Here is a 22,560-nt window from a genome sequence, read left to right as displayed (position 1 = left end):
AGGGTGCGAGGAGGACAGTAGAGAGCTTCTCACAAAGAACAGCGGCGGCAGCATGCACAATTCTCTTCATGTTTAATATTCTATGTGAGCTTGCTCAAGTCAAGCAAAAAATGTGCTTACCAATTAGTTAACTCGATTTTGCTATGTAAACTCAAACTCGTCGAGTCTACAACTTGACTCCCAAGTTTGACAACAATGATTTTATCTAAATAGTATAACAAAAAAAAACATTCCGCTCATTCTTTCATCCAATTCATACAGAAAATAATAGAGAGAACATGCAAGTCTTTCAAAATACATTCTGCTCAAAATTTTTAAAGAACCAATGCAAGATCATAAACAATATTTAATGCTAGCATGTTCATCTTCTCAGCCATCACCAACATCAGTAGTTTCAACTTTCAATCTTCCTTATAAGCAAAAACAACTTCTGATCGACTGCAAGCTTTACACAATGGGAAACGTGTCCTCTCAGCATCAATTGAAGCCCACCAAATGATGCATATACCTCCCTGAAACAAGAAAAAAACTAAGAGAATTGACCAATCTCATAAACAAAAATAAAACTAATAGATTCATGTATTCCCTCAAAGAAAATTAAATAACAGAAGAAACCCCATTGATATCAACAATAAGAATGTATAAAAAATTGCAGATAGGCTATCCTTACATCCCAGAGGATCCTCCAATGTTTCCCATATTGGGTTGCTAGCAATCCAATAATAGTATTAACTAAGATACAACCCCATTTAGCAAAAAGCTACATGACCCGTTTGGAAGAGCTTATTTGAACTTATCTTATAGCACCATAGATTACAATGTTATAAGGTCCTATCATAAATTATTCCTAATGGCAAACCACTGAACATGCTAGTCAAAATTCTATGGTGATTCTAATGAAAAGAAAGAGTAAAACAACATGGGAAATGTTTACATACACTTCATGCTGAGATTTTTCATCATTTGTGATGTTATATAGCCTTCCATGCATGATGTATTCAAACTTTTCGTGAATTGGCACTGAGCCATCCTGGAGAAGAAATCAATTCAGTGTTAAGGCAATATCTGCTACTTCTAAGACAGCTAAAATCAGTAAAACTACTTTACAGATATATTTGTTGTACATAACATAAAATTAACATGATCCTAACTGTGATAAACTCGCTTTAACATAAAAATTTTATTGTAGTTTATTACATAAAATTTAAAACAGCCTGATAAATTTTTCATTACTTCTTACTTATCAGTTATCACATCAAAAAATCCTTAACCATCTATAATTTGTTGATCCTTTACAGACATTCGAATAATTAGTTCCAGCTTCAAAATATAAGCATTTGCAGGCAGACAATTTGGGAGTAACAAATTAAAGAGACCACAGTGGTTTTATTTATTTTCCAACGAGTTTACTAGGTAACAGTCATTTTTTGGATATTTCTCCGCATGGTCAACTGCAAATTGGAATTCTATATTTCAATGCATGGAATACATTTAACTCGGTGCCTAGTCATTCTGAACCAGTCCATTCTGCTAAATTTAGGAAATCTACATTCCAGTAGGAATTATGCCAAATTTAAGATCCAATTATCAAAAACAAATGAGAAACTGATATGTTAGCACCAGCAGAAAGCAGCTCTACATATGTGAGATTAAAAGCATGGCTTTTAGGAAAGACCAACGAATGATCAAGTAGATAATGAAGTCTATATTAGAGTTGGAGTATCTAGATAATAACTTATTTGAGCAAAGAAGACAACTAAGTTCATATTGTCTACTATAAAGCACGAAATTGAAAGTGAAAAGAGAATTCAGTTTACCTTAGTATTCAAAACAAGTGACGGAGACAGAGCCATCAAGAATTTTTCATTTTCTTTCATAGGATAAATCTCTGTATTTACATCTAGAAGCATGTACATGTCACGCTTCTCACTTCGTGCTTCAATCCGAGAAACTACATGAAAATAGTCATGAAACTATAAAGCTCATGCCATCTAAACAAACACTTAATTAATTCAAATTTCAGAAGAATGTAAACAGGAGGAAAGCACACATATAACACAGGATAACTAGGCCACATCACTAAATGTTTGCAAAGCATGTAAAAAACAACATGGATTCAGTATCTATCAAAACAACATCTGAAAAAGAGTAAAAATATTGCAAATTGTATAACACTTGATTGCTAAAACTATATGCAATTTCATTGCCGATCTCTATAATGAACTGCCATATTAGCATCCAAAGTAGTGATAGTTTTTATAATCATATACTAGACTATTCATAGATTCATAATTCTTATATCAGTAAGTGCACACTCTTGGAGCAAAAGAAAAACTTCATTTTTCCTCCATTTGCTTAACTGAATTTTGCTCAATATATAATATGATTTACTCACATCATATGTTACAATTCCTCTACAAATGAAGCCTGACAATTCATATAATCCATCCATCTGCAACAATTCTAGTACAATAAGTACGAGGTGAACATACCTTTGTCATACTTTTTACCATCTGGGTCTAGATTCTCAACCTTAAAAATGTCATCAAAAAAAATCTCACTCATCCTTCAAGAGTAAATTTGGTGCACAGATCAGAAGAAAGCAGCCTCAGACTGAGCAGAGAAAATAAACACAAGAAATTAGAGGAAGAGCACCATACTATTTATACCTCATTTTATTTCAGAATGGACCCTTATGCAGAAATACTGAGGTGCAAAATTTGAACTAATATGAATCTAATAAGCTACTTATAAATCATTGTGCAATTTAAAAGAATAAAACTAGAACCCTTGACATATAAATTCATGTCCATCTTTCTATGCATCTTTCTTAATTTTTATTTTATTTGGTCCTTCCATCTTGGCTTAAAACAAGCTGTTCTATTACTTGAGTAGGTTTACCCATTTTATTTTATTTTTGAAAAGCCAAAATATATTAATAAGTACAAGGGGTATTTCAACCCAATACTAAGGTATATGTGAGACAAGGCACTAGCAGTGAAAACTGTAGCTGCTCCCTGAAAAGTACAAGAACAAAATTGTAAAAGCTATAACATACTCCCTCAAACCAACATAGAAAAGGTCTTTAGCTTATAACAAACCCAGCAACATAATTTCAGGAGAAAAATTCAATCAGGGAATATTTGAAGAGTGAAATCATAAGGTATAATTCATGACAAACATTTTTTCAAACAGTTTGTGTGCAAAGAGTGAAATCTACATAATCTTGCATTTGAGAAGAGTGACGAAACAGAGAAAAGGAAGTGAAGCACCTACCTTACCTGTGGCGAAGGAAGAGAACACGGAGGGACGAGGGAGCACGACGTGGTGGCTGTGACTGAACGTGAAGGAAAGGGTTTGGGTGCGTTTTGAAGCTCACTCACGTCTTGCTGCACGAATAAAAACCCTGACTTTGCCCCTATCCAATATATATAAGGAGTGCTTATTTAATATTTATATACTAACTTTTTTTTAAAAATATTTATGCAAAGTATAAAAAATAACGAAGTCAATTTGCCTGAAAAAAAATTTGTCTGACTTTTTTAAAATGTTTCGGGTAAATCAGCTGGCTACGCAGACTGAATGTGCAGAGAAACTTTAACTAAATTTCAAATTTGAATAGTTGGCATCAAATCTGAATAGTTGGCATCTGAAAGGTGATCGAATAGTTTATCAAAACAAAATAAAATAATTAAGTGAGAAAAATCTTGTATGTTTGCTCAATTTTTTTTAAATGTTAATTTAAAAGATAGGCTAAAAAGCATTTTTGGCCCCTGATGTTTCAAGTTTGTGCAAATTCTGCCCCTACTCTATTTTTGTCGATGTTTCTACCCCTCATGTTTTCAAACAGTGCATCGTCAGGGGTAGACGGTGCACTGTTTGAAAACATGAGGGGTAGAAACATCAACAAAAATAGATAGGGGCAGAATTTGCACAAACTTGAAACATCAGAGGCCAAAAATGCTTTTTAGCCTATTTTTTTATTACACTTGGAAAATATAATGTGTTTTTAGATTGAATGAATATTTATTTGTGAGAGGAAAAAAAAAACAAATATATACAAAATATGAGTATTATATTTTTATCTGAAAGCATTTCTTTTATTTTATCATATAATCTTAAAAAAATATGATTACTTTGTAAAACATAAGTACAAAGCATTTTCCAACTACTCAATCGCTACAACTGTTTGCTGTAAAACATTTCAACGATGAATATTACTTTTTATATTACTAGCACTGTAAAAATCTCATTTGAAAGCATAAACATTTTGAAATGACAAAATTACTAGCGATTGTACCATTCAAGGACTACTCGTGAAATGTAAATTTATAACCAAAGTTAGAATTTACTGATATTTTGAGTTTTTGACAACTAAATTACAATTCACCACTCTATTTAAAATTGTGACTTTTTTTCATTAATCAAATCTACTCGGTACCAAACATTCCCCTGTCTGAAAAACAATGCATGGTGTTGGCATGAACGAAAGATTTAACAAATACAGTTAATATTTTGGTCCCTCTTTACTCTTCTGCCAGCAAATACTGAATCATCTAATCTTTGAACTTCACCAGCGCGTGGGCTGATGCTGTGTACCAGCATGGAACCCTTCTGTGTATGCAGTGTTCTTAAATATCATCTACAATAAAGATAATCTGGTGATCAGAATCATGTCTTCTTATAATGGAAGCTTAACTTTTCAGGAAAAGAAAAAGTTTACCAACATCTTCAAATACTTACAGCAAGATTTTTAAGATCTGAGTTGAGGTTTTTCTGTAATTTGTCGCATACCACAGCACTCAGCTGCTCTCCGTGTAGACCTATAGTTTCTTCCTTGATCTGTATGATCAAGATTGTTAAAATGATTCAGAAAGTACAGCTCAAGTTTGAATTTCAAAGAAAGTTTACATTTTTTTCACCTCTGAAAGCAATAATTCTGATGTCTTCTGTAATATCTCTTCAACGAATTTCCCAACATCTGCGAAGGAGCCTGATGAACAAACGTTCTTGACTGGTGTTCCTTTAGTATTGTTCCCAACAATGCATGGATTAACAACTTTGGCTGCATCAGAAAGATTTTCTCTTCATTACTAATGTAATCAATCACCATGATATTTCAGCCGGAGCACAAAATCAAAACATCTGATTTCACATAAATGAGAAAATTTCAAATGTATATCTCTTTGAAACACTAACCTCATTTCCTACAAAAAGTTCACATTTTACGAAAAATTTCACCAGATTTCCTAACTGAGCTATTCAAATCATTTCGTATCTCAAATTCATCCTAAGACCCCAAATTATTTAAGTAGAAACTGACAATTTAGAGTTTCTAGGCAAGAAAAAATAGAGGGACTTAACAAAACCAAATTAAAAAGGTTTGAACATAAAATTTGGGTATAAATTTTCCCATCAGCTCTTGTCTTGTCCCAGAGCCATATGGTCAAGGTGAGAAACACAAAATTGATTGCTGACAGAATGAAAATCCGCAGAAACAATACCTATAGGCAGGGAGGCTATAGGTGACATATTTCATTATGCATTTAGGCTTAATTGTGTAGACGACCAAACTGTTCAATTAGGCCTTTAGGCAATGTATATATAATATACAGATGGGTTAGCTGAGCTCCTAGAAAGAAATAAGCAAAATAAAAAAACTTTTCTCCATTTTCCATAGGTATTTGGACTGTAATTCATATCAACCTCATTAAGTGGGATTATCAAATCTGGCTCTCCACTAGTTTTCTGAGGTCTAGATAATAACTTATTCCTAATAAGATTGCTTGCTTTCAGGCTTTAAATCTAAAAGCAAAGAAAAAATATTTTCAGTTACAGTGTAATCCACGTTTAGAAAAATAAATATCAAAATATAGGTGACTAGGTGTACAATGCTCTGTGAATACTATCCAAATGGTAGAAAAGAAGACAGCTCAAACAACAGGTGTTGTTTTCATATAAATAATATATGAATTAAGACAGAACAAATCACCAATCAATAGAACTTTTACCGGAAACTGTCTTGGGTTTATTGCTGACAGAAACAGTGTTTCCTTCCTTGGGAACTTCTGAAGATGATTGTTTTTCTGCTTGATCAGGCAAAGCTATTGAACCGGATGGAACTAGTGCAGCTAGATCCGGGGGTTGATCTTTCCCCACTGTAGGAGTGGCCTGTAAGGAGATGAGACAGACATGAGATTATCAATGAATGATAGGTGAACTTATTATTGTAAACAAAACCTACAACAGGTGCTCAAATTCACTCGCCTCTAAATCAACATATGAGGGATCTCTTCCTATTGATTTAAGAAATCTGTCAAGATCACGTGCATTTAGAGCTGCAATTGTAAAGGATGTAACTCTAATTAATTTATGGAACTTTAAATCAAAGCACATTAGAACTGACATGGACAAAAAACTTATGGACAAGTTATTTGGACACAAAATACTATAAATATTCAATTTACAAATGTGTTTAGACTTTAGATACAAGAATACAAGAAAAATATATTCCGCAAGTTAAGGGGTTTGCATCAATAGAATTTTAATGAACTTAAAAGAGTTAGTAAAACATGAGCAACTACATTTCTCTTGTAAGATTCTAATCACTTACATATGGACATGTCATTCGACAGTGGATGGAAGAAGCAATGCTCATGTGTCTTGAATCCTTGATCCAATAACAGTGAAACATCTCTTCAGAAAGGAAAAGATGAGGCATACAAAATATACATTAGTTCCTAATAAATAGATTTTTTACGTGGATTAGAACAATGTTTGAACAGTATAATACGCAAAAACATGAACACTTCTAACTAGGACGATCCTCCAACAAGCCAGTGCACTATTAAGTAGTTTGCTAAGATCAAGACATTAATAACAATCCAACACATCCAGTTCATCATTCAAGAAAATATCAATTTATATCCTATGGTTGAAAAGCAGCACAAACTTTAAATTCAGAACTCGTAGAAAATTCTTAAACAAAAGAAGAAACTTCATAAGAAAACTAGTACATAGAAAAGAATAATTTAAGAATAGAAGAGAAAGCTACAAGAGATTCTGTTGGTGATGGATTTCAAAGAACACCATTTTATTACTGAAAGAGGGAAATGTCTTTAGTAAATAAATAACAAAGAATAATATTGCAATAAATTTGTGTAAGCAAGTAGTGTAAAACAGAAGCATACCGTGCAGATTCATTTACAAGTGCAAATGGAGTGACGCAACCCAAGGGTACCTTGTGAGATAAGGAAAAGAAAGTAAGACAATAATTTCAACCATGTCATTTTCACACGGTCAATGATAGAACAAGGCATAGACAGACCTGAAGTATTTCACCTAAAGCCTCTTCGGGTGCCATTCTCAAACCACCTTTTCCCAAACCAAGCCGCTGAGATAACACTGCTCAGCTTTGAAGCAACAAAGACATCTCATTGATATACATTAAAGTGAGGCATGTGAACAAACTCCGTTTACAAAATTACGCATACCTTTGAGATCTACCCTGGTGTCAGCTAAGGCGGAAACGACATAAAACCTGCTTTTCTTGTCCTGTTTAAATTATCAGGGCATGTGCATTATGACCAATTATAAAAAAAGTAACAAAAACATAGATTTCCTTCAAAAATAAATATAACGTACCTTCAAAAATAAATTTTTACTCAAGCCACCCCCCAAATTTCCAACATATTTTGCCTGAAGGAAAATAGACAATGAATCATAAAAATAAAATGACAAAAACAATGAACATGATATACAAGATAAGCTTTTACCTGGGCTTCAACAGTCAAAACAAGTGGATGCTCATACTTGGAAAATTCAATTTGAAGCTCCTGGGGAAACAAGACAAGATATATTGAAGCAGGAAGTGACATGCATGAAAAAATTGCTGCTGAATCTAGGGCTAACTCAAATTGCATAATCAAATCAATTCAAATTGCTGCTGAATCAACTTCTTTGTAATGAATAACAGAGGCACTGATCAAATAAGAAAATACCCAGTTGAATTAGAGAACGAACCTGTAACTGCGTTAGAAGTTGTTCCTTCGAGAGACCCATGGGCGGCGACAATGGTGATGGTGGCTGAATCAAAGCGTTTTGCAATTGCAGAGCAGAACAACAACGACAGATCCCACCGAGCACACGCTATTTGGTGAAGGGCATTTAGGTTTTTTACATTTTTTAAAACATTATAATTAATAATTTGAGTGTAATAAATTTAAAAAAAAAAAAACTACTTACGACTCGTTTCCGATGTACCAAAAAAACACTTAAGTGTGCCATGTGGGGCCTCGTCAGAGATCGGAGCTCCGGCGATGACTAATACTAAAATGCATGCAATTGTAGGGAGATATAGACCTTAAAATTTTCTGATGATAAACTAAAATCAAAACTCCTTACAAAGACAATGACTAATTTGACAATTAAACCTTACTATTACGCTACTATCTAGTTTTACAAAGCACTTGTTTACGGTGCCCACTAGGGTGGGGAACTTTCATTTTGGTCCACTATCTAGTTTTACAAAGCACTTGTTTACGGTGCCCACTAGGGTGGGGAACTTTCATTTTGGTCCACCGGTGGACCAGGGGCATTTCAGACTTTGCATTCGGGATATTTTAGACTTTTCCCCTTCTCCTTCTTCTCCCTCCCACTCTCCCCTCCTCTCACTTCAACCAACTCCAGCAGCACAAGCACCATCAGCAGCAGTAGCACTACCAAGAAGAAAACGTCAAGGTGAATTTCTCCTTTTCCTTCTCTCTTTTTGTTTTTTAATTTTTATTTCTCCTTGTTTCCCCTAACCAAAGCTTAACGTTGCAGAGGAGTGGGTCGAAGTGAAGAGTTGCAGATCTGGTGTGAATCGAAGGGGAGAGTGCCAGATCTGGTCCGACGGTGGTTGTACGGCTCCGATCCGGCTCTCAACGGCGAGGAGCAGTGGTGGAGAAATCTGGGTGTGGGTGGTAGTGTATCTGGCTCGCTTCTTCATCTTCTCCATCGTCTGTGTTTCAGTCTTAGTGAGTCTGGGGCTTGGTTACGCAAAGAAGGGTGCGATAGAGATGGATTTGATTCTAGGTTGGAGCTTTTGTGATTTTTGTGGCAAGGACCAATTTCTCGTGAGGGAGAAGCGACGGAGAAGATGAAGACTGTGGTGGTTCTAGTTAGGGATTTGGAGGACAAAATTAAGGATCTTTTCTGTTAGCCATTTTGTGGCTCTTCCCCTTGATTTTTATTAGCTATTTCCTTGCTTTGTAGGCTATGAAAGCCACTGTTAGTACTCGTATTGTATCTTTAGGAGCCTGTTCCTATTGTTTGTTTTTTAGAATCTTCATCTTGTTTTCTGATGTGTTGTCTGTTGCTTCCTATTGTACATATCTCTGACCTTTTCATTCATCAATATATATTGAACTTTAAAAAAAAATTAAGGATCTTGTAACAGTTTCTTGATTCTGGAAGTGGTGATTTGCTAGTTTCTTCAAAAAATTATGACGAACGTGGCCTCATAAAAAAAAAGTAGTGATTCAGCTTCAGCAAGGAGGGGAAGGGGTGGGGAAGAAGTGTTACACTTACATTTTTACCCTTTTGTCTTCTATCAAATCCTGACCATCCAATTAAAGAATATTCCTAAATGCTAAAATCTAATGGTGATAAATCATGGTCCACCGGTAGACCAAAAAGAAAGTTACCCACCCTAGTGGGCACCCTTGTTTACAAACATGAGTCATCAACATCATCAATGAAATTAATAGGTAACGACATAACACAATGTTCCTAAGTTTGTTCATCAATTGAAGACTAAACACAAACAGAGTTATTTTCTTATAGAAATGGAGAAGAACACAAATAAGTTTTGTCTTGCACGTCTTATCAATCATGGAGGTAATGAGAGGTGTCCACAAATTTGAAGGCCAAGTATTTCTCAACCTGCTCCATCCATGATGCGAAATTGTCTCACAATGCTAGTTATTTTTGCTTGATGTAAGAATGTAATGTGGCGGGCTTGCTGTAATGTGACTCTGTCAGAGCAAACTACACCACCGAAGGATTACTTCTAATGACATTTGTTCGATTTGTGGACTAGAGCAAAGATGATCTTCCATGCTTTTATTTGCCTGTCATGAGGTACGAACAATATGGTTCACCTTCCCACTCTCAATTCGGGTGTTGTTGCAGACCATGGACTCCTTCACCTCCTGGCTTCATACATTGTTGGATTTTGAAGACAAATGAGTGGTGAGCAATATAACAATGACTATATGGGCTATTTGGGCGAGAAGAAATAGAAAGCTATCCCATGCATATGTCTTTTAAACTTCACAAACTCAAGAACTTGCTTTTTCCATGAGTGTATTTGGTGAATCTTCAATGCATGCAACTAGCCCATGCTCGATGGCTTTGGGTTTAAGGTGTGGTAACATCCATTAGTCAATTTCCTGAAGGCAAATTTTGATGCTACCATTATGGAGTCAATAGGTTATGGTTTTTGCGAAATGAAACTGGCCAACTTGTGTTTATTGCTTGTCATCGCTTTAGAGCTTTGAAACTATGTTTGACTTTCGCTAAAGCGTTGTGTTTTTGTTGGTGCATGAACTTGTGCTTACATATGGGGTTTACCAATCTCTTTTTCAAAACGGATTATCTTGCTTTGGCCCATATTTAACTCTCACAAGAAAGCTCTTCATCTTATCAGCACAAGAAGTTGTAATAGAGCTGCTGATTTTACGTCTAAATAAGCACTTTCTTTTCCAAACAATATATGACATGAGGTGAGTCCTTCTAGTCTAGATTCAATATTGTTAGATGAAGAATCCATGAGTCAAACCCATACATGACGCAATATTATAAATACAAGGAAGACTGCACCTAGCCGAACCGTTTAATTTATTTTCAATTTATTTTTTTGCTTTATTTAAAAAAAAAAAGACAAAGTTGTAAAGTAGCGCATGTTAGCTTGAACGAGGGAGGAAGGAGACACGGTCTGTCATAAATTAGAAGCGCATATTAGCAGGGGCAGGTGGTACACCATCAATGATGCCGGTAACCACCGAAATGATTAGCTGATCTATTCATCCCAATCCGATTCCCCACCTCACCCTCACCACCAGTCTCCGACATCAAGCGCACGTTAGCACACGCCACAACAAGGAAGCGCAAGCTAGCTACCCACGAACAACAACAACAACAACAACAACCTGGGTTGGATCTATATTCTGGGTCGCACAATCCGAGGTTCAAATTGTCAAAAACTCGCGCCCTCAGACTCAGAGGGCAATGGTGGGATGAGGATAAAGGTGGAAGAGAAGACATGGCGAGAGGGGAGTGGAGGGCTCAACGAGGAAAGTGGATTTGTTCATACAAGAAAATCACTCTTGTAGTTTGCTTTTTCAACATTGCCGTCGCTCTCTTCTGTCTTCGTTCTCTTTATGCTTCTCTTTACATCTACTCCGGTAGCGTTGGACGAAACAGTAAGTTAATCCAATCTGGGTAAATTTTTCTGCTTTGCCTTTTATGGAAAGTTTTGAAACACCCCATATTAACAAAATTCAATCTTTGAATGTTTCTTTATCTGGGTATTTTTGTGATTTCAGTTGTGGTGTATAGACCAGATCAGATTCGGAAAATGGAAGAGTCAATCCAAATCCGCAAGTCACACAAACCGGTGGAGTTGATAAAATGGGTAAGGACTGGTTTTTGCATTTGGCTTGAAAAAAAATCAATTCTTTTTAAGTTAAATTGAAGTTTTGATGTTATGAAATTGTTGTGCAAAACAAGGTGGAGGCATTGGGAGAGGAGTTTTCGAGAGATAATGTGGAGGTTGAGTTGCCTCAGCACTTGAAACAGAAAATAGTTGATGAGGTCTTGCAAAGACTAGGGAGCTTGAGTAGCAGCAGTACAAATATCTCTCACTCTCAGGTCATTGTTAAGGAGCGAGGTGAGTGCATTGTGATAGATTGTGCTGCACAAAATGTTTTATTCCTTCTATAGTTGAACACTAAAAGGGGAACTGATACCAATTTTACATGGCCAACCTGATTATTATCCGAAGTATATGTGAAATATGTTTATTGTGAACTTCATGGGATTTGATTTATTCGAATTGGGGTCAGAATTATGAAGCTTTTGGAAGAGTTGGTTTGGGTTTATATTGCGTAATCACTTAAGCAAGTATTTGGTTAAGTTTATAGAAGTTACTTATGACCTATCTATGAGCTCATTTGAGCTTATTTTGATAAGCTTTGCAGATAAACTTATGAATAAGCACTTACACATACCTATAAGCTTTTTTTAGATTATGTCAATAAGCTTATCAAATAAGCTTATGAATGAAAGCTTGTGTGAGTTTATTGACATACGCATTTCATTAAGTCATTGACCTAACTGTTAAAAATAAGAGGATCATATTAAAAAGCTGACACTGAGCACACCCTTACTAAGAGGATCATGATTTCATATTAATAACATCATTGAACCCTTGGAAGATTTTACTTTTCACTGTCCTTAACAGCATGCTGTTTTTTTTTTTCTTTCTCTCTTTTAGAGCAAAACTGCTGCATAGTTAAAAGGTCTGATATATTTTTGTTTAGATATGATGAATTCTTAGATGTGACTTTTCTATTTTTATGTTTTTATTGATTGCTGGCAGATCATTTACTGTATTTTCTGTTTTTTAAGGAGGAAACTATCTGTTTCAGGTTTCAATTCAAATATAAATTGGACTGAATAGTTGCTTTATGTAAATCTTAGGTCAGTCACAATTAGAAGACATAATTGTAAATCCATTTTATTAACATTTTTGAGGAAATTGCTTTAATAAGATAATTCACTCTCCTCTCTTTTCGGGATTATGCTGTTTAGCACGACCCATTTTTATGCTCACCTCCACAACAAGTGATTACTAACTGATGGTGCGTAGTAGTGCCTGTGAGAGCCGTGCAAAATAGCACCGCTCTTCTTTTTTTCCTTTGTTTTTTCATTCTTAAACTTAGGAAAGAGACCTTTTTAGATTGTATTAATTTGGTCCTAGTTCAAACATCAAGAGATCGTAATTTGACAACACAAACTACTTCTGGGTGTGCTTATCTCATTAGATGATGAAGTGAATTAATAATTGAAGAGTGAAGATTAACCTCGTGTTACAGTTGGATGACATTGATTGGAGGTTATTGTGTGATCAACTCTTTCGCTGACCTAAAGGAGCATGAATCTTCTAACTTTTGAAACATGTAATGATAATTATAATGCATGAAGTTGGCAATCACCCATCTATTTTCCCTGAAGATCATTTTACTTTGTAAGGAAAAGTTTGATGTTTAATAAGAAAATGGATTTGTTCATTTGGATTGGATGCAAGATTTAAGTATTTAAACATGTGGGATTAATTTATGTTTTATTTGATTTGTCGAAGGACTTTCCTGTTTTAATCCTTCAGTATGTTTTCTTTCTTCTTGAAGAAGGTATTAATAAAAGTGAGGCATAGTCTAAATATAAGTAAACTGAGAGAAAGGAATCTAAGTAGAAGTAGATGTGAGATTATGGAGGTGCGAAACTTTTACTTATAGCTTGAAAAAACCTTTTTTTTGATTGTAAGCATTATATTTATCCTGGTATGAGTGATTGATGGAACCTTTCATTTTTTTCATCTATATAATGTATATATGGATGTGTAACTCAGAACTAAAACTTAGCATAATAGTTCTTATACTTAGTAATATATGAAGGCACTGAGTGAACTTTTCTCACTGCCGTGAGTGTCCAGAATGCTCGTTATCTATTTGATTTATGAAAGAACATTATTCAATATTTTCAGGTTTTATTTACCTAGGGCACAGAAATTTTTACACTGATAATGATTGTGGATCAATTAATTAATTCAGCATTTGACATTGTGTGTAATTAACTGATTTCTTTTTACCAAATTGGATCACATTATTTCATTAAAATGTAAATGATTTTAATAAAATATCTTATGAAACTGAAATGAAAGTTAAGAATATCTTGCACAGGTTAGAGTAATCAACACGAGTATTTGGGGGAATTGATAGGGTCTCACAGCAGTTAGAGTATTATTGAATCAGAAAATCAGTGCTATACATCAGAAAAAGTACCAACCAGAGAAATATGGTTGTACACAATATCTCAAAAGAAAAACCTGCACCTAAAACACTCAAATGTATGTTTGGTTTGGCGTTTTGCCTGTGAGCACTGCTCATGTTGGATAACCCCCACAGCTTCCTTCAGGAACATACTTTCCATATCTTGGGCTTTGGGCTAGGGTTCAAGAGCTATTGTCTCATCCTTTGAGTCATTTTCTGATTGGACCTGGGTCTCTATCAGAGTATCTTCAGCTTCAAAATTCAAATCAATGCATCAGACATTCTGTATGATGTCCAGTTGAATCTTCCATATGGAACTGTTCGATCTGTCATTTCCTTTTGGTGTTTGGGGAGTAGGGAAATAGGGGAAATAGCAAACTTGAGAGAAATCTTGGTAAAAGCATAGCACATAACTCAATTGCAGGAGCCCGATATTTTTATTTCTTGTCCTCATTTAATGGCTTGATGTGGAGATTTCTATTAATCTGTTTCAATATCATTATGCTCTCAGTGTCAAAGTGAACAAGTCTCTTTTGGGCGCAGGGAGGAATCCTGATTGTGCCAGAGATTAGAGGAGAGTAGACCAGAACGAATCTCATTTGGTTTCCTTGGGTTTTTTTGTTTTTTTTTTAACCTGAGGGGGCTGTGGAAAATGGGAACTATAAATCATTCTATTTTAGACTCCAAAATTGTTAATGTTATGTCAATGATAACTTTGTAGAATTTGGAACTTCAGTTCTTAGAAGATATTTTGTGAATAGCATATTTTTAAAATCGACTCATCTCTACAGAAACAGTTGTAAATTGGCGTAAGGAAAAGCTGGAAGAGGTTAAGTTGGCCGTCACCGGAGGGGCTTCCAACTCAACTATTTCTCATGAAGAGGCAGGTGTGAACTGTGAACAATGATTTTCTTCTGTTTTCCGACATTCTAAATTTAGTTGATTGTGAAGCACTTTTAGATAAATCTTGTCTCTTTGCACACTAATAATTAATGGTTTACAAATCTTTGACACATTGTACTAATATCTGTTTCAACTTCCTAGGAATGCTGGTAAGAGCTTTGGAGTCCGATTGGGGTGCACTTTCTGAAGAACTTGGCCTTTGGATTCCTGTTGAAGTTGCTAATGAAGTACATGATGACAAACCTGAGGGCGTAGAGGAGTTAGGTAATAGTTTCTCCAGTCAAAACACTTTTCCCCATCATACTTTTGCATTCTTTCACTCTATCCCTATACCTCCCTTACTGTAAAAAAAATCATCACTATAGTGATTTGGTTAAATATGACACGACATTATGATTCGTTATACTCTATCCCTAATTGTTGGAATCTGTAAGCGACATAGTATGCATGCACTGTTGTTAGAATCTGGAGGTGTGCACATATTTTTCCATGCTGAAAGGTAATCTGTATATTTACCAAGTATATATATTTTCTCCAGAGGAGGAAGTTCTTCCCGGAAGGCCTCTTCCACCGGAGTGCAAAACTGAACTTCATACAGATTATGGTGGTACTGCAGTAAGATGGGGTCTTACTCACCACAAAGATAGTGCAGCTGATTGCTGTCAGGCTTGCTTGGACCATGCTAAACGTGCCAAGGAAGGAGATAAGAAATGCAATATCTGGGTTTATTGCCCATCAGAGTTTGGGTGTCATTCACCAGATATCTACCAGCACAAACATCAGGAATGCTGGCTGAAATATGTAAGTTGTACCCCCTGAATGTGATTCACTTGTTTGCATCCTCTCTATGTATAATGCTTAATAGCTGGATACTCTTAGGGTGAGTTTGGGTAACCAGCTTAATTAAGTGCTTATGGCAATAAAAACTCTTATCGCATAAGCCCTTATTCATAAACTAATTTGAGGAATTTATTGAAATAAGCTAAAAATAAGTTATTACTAAGCTAATCTGAACAACTTATGAAAATAAGTTCAATACAGCTTACAGATAGGCCATAAGCTATTTATAGAAGTCCTCCCAAACACTTGCATAAGCACTTATGTTATAAGATCAACTCAAATAATATCTTACGGGTCTTATTCCTGTAAGATCAGACAAAATAGTCTTACTTTCACATTATGTCTAGTCTCAGCATGAAAAAAAACTGTCTAGTCTAAATTTCCTTCATAATTCTGCAATATACTAATTTTCCTTTTCCCTCGTGGCTAATATACTCCCTTGTGGTATTCTGAATCCAGGATGAGAAACCCAAATTAAATTTTAAGGATAGGTATCCTGAATGGTATCGAAACTCACACCCTTCTGCACCGGTGATCGTTCCATGGGCTGCTGGAGTTGTTGGTGCATAAGATAAATAACCAACACCAAAGGTATAACATGACCGACCAGAGTCCAGAGCTACCTTGTAGATTACAAGCCTCAAAGCTAGCTTTGGCAAAGCTTTTGTCATGCTTTGTGGATTATACTTATGTTACTCAACATGATTTTGCTTTTCTTAATCAACGAAATTAAGTGGGGAGTAAAGGATTGTCCCCAATGGCCATTCCTACCTTTTGGACTTGATTTTGGTCATAATGTGTTATTTGACTGACTCATCATCTCAGTGCCCAGGATTTTACCCCAAGACCAGCCTAACACTGAGGTGAGGTGACTTAGGTTTGTTTGTTTTAGATTCTTGAATGGTGTAATAGGACTTTTGACCACAGAACCGAAATTTACTTTCTTTTCAAGTGCATTGTGAAGTGTTATTTTCCTGTTTGTGTTCACCAAAATGTGAAACAAACATGCACATGACTGATGAGGAAGTTGTTTTTTGTTGTGAGCTATCTGATATCATAATTCATTGTACCTGCGGAATTTGTAATCCTACTCAATATAATTCCTGTTCAACACATGTCATTGTTGATGATGATCATAAACCATATCTTTGCCCTGCCTTGTTTTTGTTTTTATCCATTCAGACATGTGTAAATAGACTGTTAACATAGGGATTGTATAATCCAAGTAATTTTATTGATCAGATTCTGAAGGGCTTCCACTATTAATACTATCAGGTATTATAGGTACCCAATATTGCTATTGATTGCACTGCATATGTGGTCTCCTTGCATTGCATTTTGCTAAGTTGGTGGCTAAGAGTTAAGATCTTTTTGGTGTGTGGTTAGCCTCCTCCTGAAGTGCTTTTCATGTTTCTTACTCACCTTTTTAAACTATGTAAATTAATGGCTACCCCCTCAACCTTTTTTTGTTTAAAGAAAGTAATAAGGATGGTTATTATATTCCATGTCCTGGTTCATATCATCCAATAAGTGAAGGTGAACAACTTTTATGTTCAAAAGATTTCGTGTTGCTAAAAGGGAAAAAAAGTTGAAGAGATTTTGCATTTACACATGGCAGAAAGACCATTTTAGGAGGATTTCAGGTGCAATTTTAAACTTTTCATGGGACAAGTGAAAAAGTACTATCTCTTAAACACAGGTATTGATAGCTGAACGGGAACCTTGGCAGCATCAGCAGCGGAGCAGGTGGTTCTCTCAAATCCCAGCAGCAACATCTCCTCTAGTCTTGTCCGGCCGCCCCCAAGGGAGTTCTTTTTTTTTTTTTCCGGATGGGGCCTCTCTCTCCCCTTGATGGAATTTTCTACCTGCATTAGGTAGGTTATTCTCTCTCCTCCGTGAGACTTTTCTTCCTTCTCCCTAACCAGCGTCCTCCACCACCACTTGTCCGACTACCACCACTACTCCTTCGGCTCATTCTCACAACCACCTCACCTCCTTTTCCCTACAGGTTCATCCTTTGTTTGTCTATTGTTTTTCCTTTGTTGTCATTGTGATTGGTTTTCTCTATTTTTTGATAAAACATGCTTCCCACCCTCCACCTTTGCGCTTTTGCTCCCCGCCACTACTCACCCATTCTCCACCACCACCTTTGACGATGTTTTTCATCTACTCCACGCTCTGAAGTGAAGTTGAGACCATGATTTTAAAAGTTGTACAGGTTGCAACTCTGCTGATTAAAGTTGTAAAAGTTGTAGTGATGTCTAAAAAAAGAGCTATGCTATATAGACTGGATAAATGGTTTAGAAAATGCAAGAATAGATACAGTGGGTCTTGGAGAGAAAATCATGGTGATTATGTAACGTTTTAAATTCTTTCCAATCAGGGTTAAACATGCTTGGTTTCAGATCTGGCAACAAAAATGTCTAATCATTGGAGTTGAAGGTCTTTAGTCGCATAGGCTCGCAATAAGCGGTAAATAAATGTGCTGCATTCTTATAAGGAGGATATTGAATCTCCATACATCATGATTAAAGAGACGAATGAGCAACCCAAAATAGCACATAGCGTGATTTTTCAGAAACTTTTCTTGAATCAAGGCATGTACAAAAAATTAATAACATAGTTAATTATCGAATATTTTCTGCGGACTGCAATGCTAATAAATAATATAGAGAAAGTTGTTTCTATTCTTGAAGCGAACAAGGAAGGCTGCACCGCCCTGGCCGCCGGTAAGCTCGACGAGGCGCTCCTCTCATCATCCGCCTCCGCATCCCCCGCCTCCACATCCTCCACCACATCCTCCGCCTCCACATCCCCCACCTCCACAACCACCACCTGTGCCCCCAATGATCACACCCATCATCATTCCATCATGAAAGTTTTGGTGGTTCCCTCCACCACCACCACTTCGAGTCTCTGGCGTTAGTCCTTTTGCTTGCCAAATTCTCATCCATATGGCACCAATGATGAAGATCAAAACCATGGAAAATACTACTATAAGTAGTATGAGTTTTGTTTCCATCTTTATCTATTGACTGCGATCTAGAACAAGCTTCCGTTTATGGCCTGGTACAAAATATGTGAGTACAGATCATTCAGTTCACAGAAAGAATTAATGTGAACCTTTTGAGTGAGGGGGGACCTTTTATTTATAGTTGTTGATATCCTTTTTTTTTTGAAAGTGGATATCCTTATTATTATCTAATAAAAACCGTGATATATTAGGATTTTGTTTTTTTGTTTTGTTACAATATTAGGATTTAGTTAACATCACTTATTATGACTACGTTCAAAAAAACAAACTATGACTTAATTAGGATTTAATTATTAGATAAGATTAGTTATGTATTAGATTGTCCACAATTAATTAGAGGTACCAATTTTTTAAAATGGACGTTGTGGATGTTAAAACCTTCCCCATACGTAAACGACTCATAAATTTAGAACTCTCATTCTAATTTCCCTTAATAATTGGTGGCGACTCTATCTTATTATATTAATTGTTTTTCGTCGTCCCGTCGTGTCATGACACTCATTGCAACACCAACGAATCAAAGCTCTCTTGTAGTTTAAGCTCCAAGGACTACAATTTCGGGAGGCCTCGCAACTGATCAACCCTTGGGTCGATCGAGCTGCTACCCTCCCGATCATACCCGGCACTCGGTCAACCCAGCCAACTACACCCGAGTACTACCCCACCGAGCTGGGCTAGTCTCGAAAACGAGATAAGATCTTGATCACCTCACTCATCACATCGCTGACCCTACAAACTAGATGTGCCCGAGATTTAGGCACTCATGACATCCCCTAGGGCTACTTCGACTCTACGAGCAGGTATATAAGGTCCTCTCACAGAGGGTATATCAAGTATGCTATTCTTACACACTTAACTTAAGAGATTTCACTAAATGGCTCAACCACTAACGTAGGCATTGAAGTTCCTTTACAAGGACCCCTACAGCGGTGCTCAAATATCTCATCCTCCCTCGACATCCTCTCCATAAGCCTCCTCCTTTTCCCTCTCCCCCCAAGGTTCCACCGCTTCCACCTCAATCAACACCTCCCCGAGTGATTTGACCGGCTTAGCCCGATCATTTAGAAAATGCAACTTTAGATACAATGGATGTTTGAGAGAAAATCTTGGTGATTATGTAACTGTAACGTTTCAAATCCCTTCGAATTAGTGTTTGTCGGTGCTTCCCATTTTTTCGTGATAGATTAGTTCATAATATCAAGCAATTACGTTAAAAGAATTGCTCATAAATGAGTGGTTTGAGACCCGACAACAGAAATGTCTGATCAGTCGAGTTTAAGCTTTTTAGTCGCAGACGCTCACATTAAGTGATAAACAACTGATTAAGGTGGGTATCAATTCCTCTCGATATCATGGTTAAGGAGACGAATGAGTAACCACCACGCCGCACCTTATTGAACAAAGGCATTTACAAAAAATTAATAGCATAGTTAATGATCAAAAATGCTAAATAGATGTAGAGAGAAAGCTGATTATTTTTTACTATTTATTAATTGATAATTCCTATTTGACCTAGTTTTTTTCTTTTGCATCTTCTACCAATTCAATTCAAGATCTCTATGGGCTCGAGAGAAAGCAACAAAATCCACTGGAGCGTCTACGACGGCGTGAAGATAATCGCGGCCACGCCGGAAGCCCTGATGGCGGAGATCGACTCGGCGATCTCGAGTCTGGAGTACGCACGCGCCACCGCTATGCTCGACGGGCACGACGCCCGTTCCGCCGACGAAGCGTACAAGGCAGGCTGCGCCGCCCTGGCTGCCGGCAAGCTCGATGAGGCGCTCCGATCTTTCAACGCTTCCCTCTCGAAATGCCCTCCCGATAAGACCTCCGCTGTGGCCAAGCTTCAATCGCTGATCTCCCTCACTTCTCAGCACCTTCAATCGCCCGCTAAAGAAACCTCACTGTGATTCCAAGCGTAAATTGTGTAATTAAGATGTAAACCGTTTGAAATGTTGCTTTGGAATGAATTATTATGCGCTGAATCTGATTGTGAATTTGTGATCAATATCAAGTTTTTCAGCCTCACGTGGGGTTTCAGTGTGTTTTTAACAGAAAAGCCAGAATCGTCATAATTGATTTAGGATCTACCTTGTCCGCACCAAACACCACCTTAAGTTAAAACTTGTCTAAAGAGAATGTTTTTTTGAAAGTAAACTGCAAATCTATTAAATGTCAACCGGGGCGATAGAGTCATTACATTGGAATTAACCAAAGGGATAGCGACATTAGGAACCTCTTCAACCCATACTAAATCAGCATAGGCTTCAGCGTTCCTGTCCAAGAAATCCGCAACAGCATTTCTTGTGCGTCTAACAAAAGAAAGAGTTACATAATCAAAAGCATGAACTAGTAAACGACAATCCATAATAATATAGCTCAAGTATGATCTGTCATCTTCCTTAGCCCTCAAAGCTTTAAAGAGTTGTAGACAGTGGATCTCCAAGCAAATTCTGCGAAAGCCTAAATCAATAGCCAATTTCATCATCCACCTCATGCTTAGGGCCTTCGTCAACAAAGGGAAAATAGTAGAGAGGGGGTAAGAACACATTGCTGCCATAACTTCCCTCATACTATTCCTAGCCACCATGCCCATGCCGACCAGTTTGTCCTCAAAGAAAGAAGCATCAAAATTGTACTTGACAATACCTGGACCTGAACGCTTCCATCTCGCTGGCAATGAAGACGACGGTGCTCTCGCTTGGTCACGGACGTGGACCTGCTCCACCAGACTTCGAACACGGGCAAGAACCGCAGGTACCGCCAGCTCCCGTTGCTGGAAATTCTTCTGGTTGCGAGCTAAAGGGAATGTTGATGATTAATGCTTTGACAAATAGGAGAGGTATTGGTCCATTGAAAATTATGGTATCTTTGGATTGTTACTATTATTGAGAACTCATAATCTCAATTGTACCTCTTTTAAGAGGAAAACTGCCTACTCAAAGCGTCAAGCTACTGAGACAGAAAAATAAAAGAAGGAGGCTGCCTCCAGACACGCCGAGGAGTCCCATCATGAGTTGTTTGCTTCGCAAGACAATCAGCAGTGTACCTCTAAAAATATTGTTTCAAGGAGAGATTATTTTACACAAAACTCACTTATAATGAAGGCAATTTTGTCAATCCAAATTATTTAGAATAAGTTTGAAACTACTCATCCAAACTAACCATAGGAATTAACTTAATTTATGATGTACATACTAAAATATTGCAAATTACATTTCTTTCTTTTGAAAACTAACATCATGATGCTTACACGTTCATCGACAAATTTAGCTATTCACTCTAATTCCTGCTGAGTTGTGATATACTCACACCTCTCTTTCTCTTACATATCATTTTCACTTTTTTTTCTTCCTTTTTCTTTCTGCATTTCCGGTCACATCACCTATCATATCACTTATTTAGCTCTCTTTTTTTCTTCATAATTTGGTGAGGTGGAGGTGGAATTGGTGTGTTAAAAGATTATTATTCATTCCAGCTTCCTTGAATTCTGAGACACCATCCTAACCTTTTCTCTCTTTCTTGTATTTTTGGTAAATAAAAGTATTCATCTTTTGTTCGAAATCTTTTTTTTTTCCTGCACACAGAATCCTCTTTTATGTCATGGCAGTCAGTTTCAACTTTCAAGCAATGCAATAAGACACCACTTAGCGCAAAATCTAAAAACTCTGTCGTCTCTTTCTGAATTGT

General features: G+C 36.6%; 3 protein-coding genes and 1 long non-coding RNA gene across 6 annotated transcripts; 2 read left to right on the top strand and 2 right to left on the bottom strand.

The window, feature by feature from the left end:
- Positions 1–185: 185 nt before the first annotated feature.
- LOC130721294 (DNA-directed RNA polymerases II, IV and V subunit 8B-like) lies at positions 186–3,420 on the bottom strand. 2 transcript variants are annotated; one of them, XM_057572061.1, is made up of 5 exons: positions 3,282–3,420; positions 2,493–2,613; positions 1,818–1,951; positions 939–1,030; positions 186–512 (listed from the first exon to the last, which is right to left on the bottom strand). In XM_057572061.1, the coding sequence occupies exons 2-5, from the start codon at positions 2,563–2,565 to the stop codon at positions 395–397; spliced, it is 417 nt and encodes a 138-aa protein (XP_057428044.1). In that variant the 5' UTR covers positions 2,566–2,613; positions 3,282–3,420; the 3' UTR covers positions 186–394. The 2 variants fall into 2 exon arrangements, with proteins under 2 accessions (XP_057428044.1, XP_057428043.1); XM_057572060.1 differs by having other exon boundaries at positions 3,277–3,412.
- Positions 3,421–4,311: 891 nt separating this feature from the next.
- Positions 4,312–8,179, bottom strand: LOC130720587 (uncharacterized). Its single transcript, XM_057571240.1, has 12 exons — positions 8,023–8,179; positions 7,776–7,835; positions 7,645–7,698; positions 7,494–7,554; positions 7,328–7,404; positions 7,191–7,240; positions 6,614–6,696; positions 6,268–6,338; positions 6,012–6,171; positions 4,923–5,065; positions 4,744–4,842; positions 4,312–4,642 (listed from the first exon to the last, which is right to left on the bottom strand). Exons 1-12 carry the CDS (start codon positions 8,059–8,061, stop codon positions 4,571–4,573), a joined length of 969 nt encoding a protein of 322 aa, XP_057427223.1. The 5' UTR covers positions 8,062–8,179; the 3' UTR covers positions 4,312–4,570.
- Positions 8,180–8,450: 271 nt separating this feature from the next.
- Positions 8,451–9,438, top strand: LOC130720588 (uncharacterized). The gene is made up of 2 exons (XR_009013178.1): positions 8,451–8,739; positions 8,824–9,438. It is a non-coding gene; the product is annotated as an uncharacterized LOC130720588 (long non-coding RNA).
- A 1,456-nt stretch (positions 9,439–10,894) lies between these two features.
- On the top strand, positions 10,895–16,990 carry LOC130717866 (uncharacterized). Of its 2 annotated transcripts, none has more exons than XM_057568247.1 (7): positions 10,895–11,465; positions 11,589–11,677; positions 11,773–11,932; positions 14,891–14,980; positions 15,138–15,260; positions 15,535–15,797; positions 16,296–16,990. In XM_057568247.1, the coding sequence occupies exons 1-7, from the start codon at positions 11,306–11,308 to the stop codon at positions 16,404–16,406; spliced, it is 996 nt and encodes a 331-aa protein (XP_057424230.1). In that variant the 5' UTR covers positions 10,895–11,305; the 3' UTR covers positions 16,407–16,990. The 2 variants fall into 2 exon arrangements, with proteins under 2 accessions (XP_057424230.1, XP_057424229.1); XM_057568246.1 differs by having other exon boundaries at positions 10,917–11,465; positions 14,885–14,980.
- Positions 16,991–22,560: the final 5,570 nt, after the last annotated feature.

This window comes from Lotus japonicus, chromosome 5 (assembly GCF_012489685.1).
Source record: "Lotus japonicus ecotype B-129 chromosome 5, LjGifu_v1.2".
Lineage (NCBI taxonomy): Eukaryota > Viridiplantae > Streptophyta > Magnoliopsida > Fabales > Fabaceae > Lotus > Lotus japonicus.
Note: the sequence above shows the minus strand (reverse complement) of the source record. Positions and strands in the feature narration are given on the sequence as shown.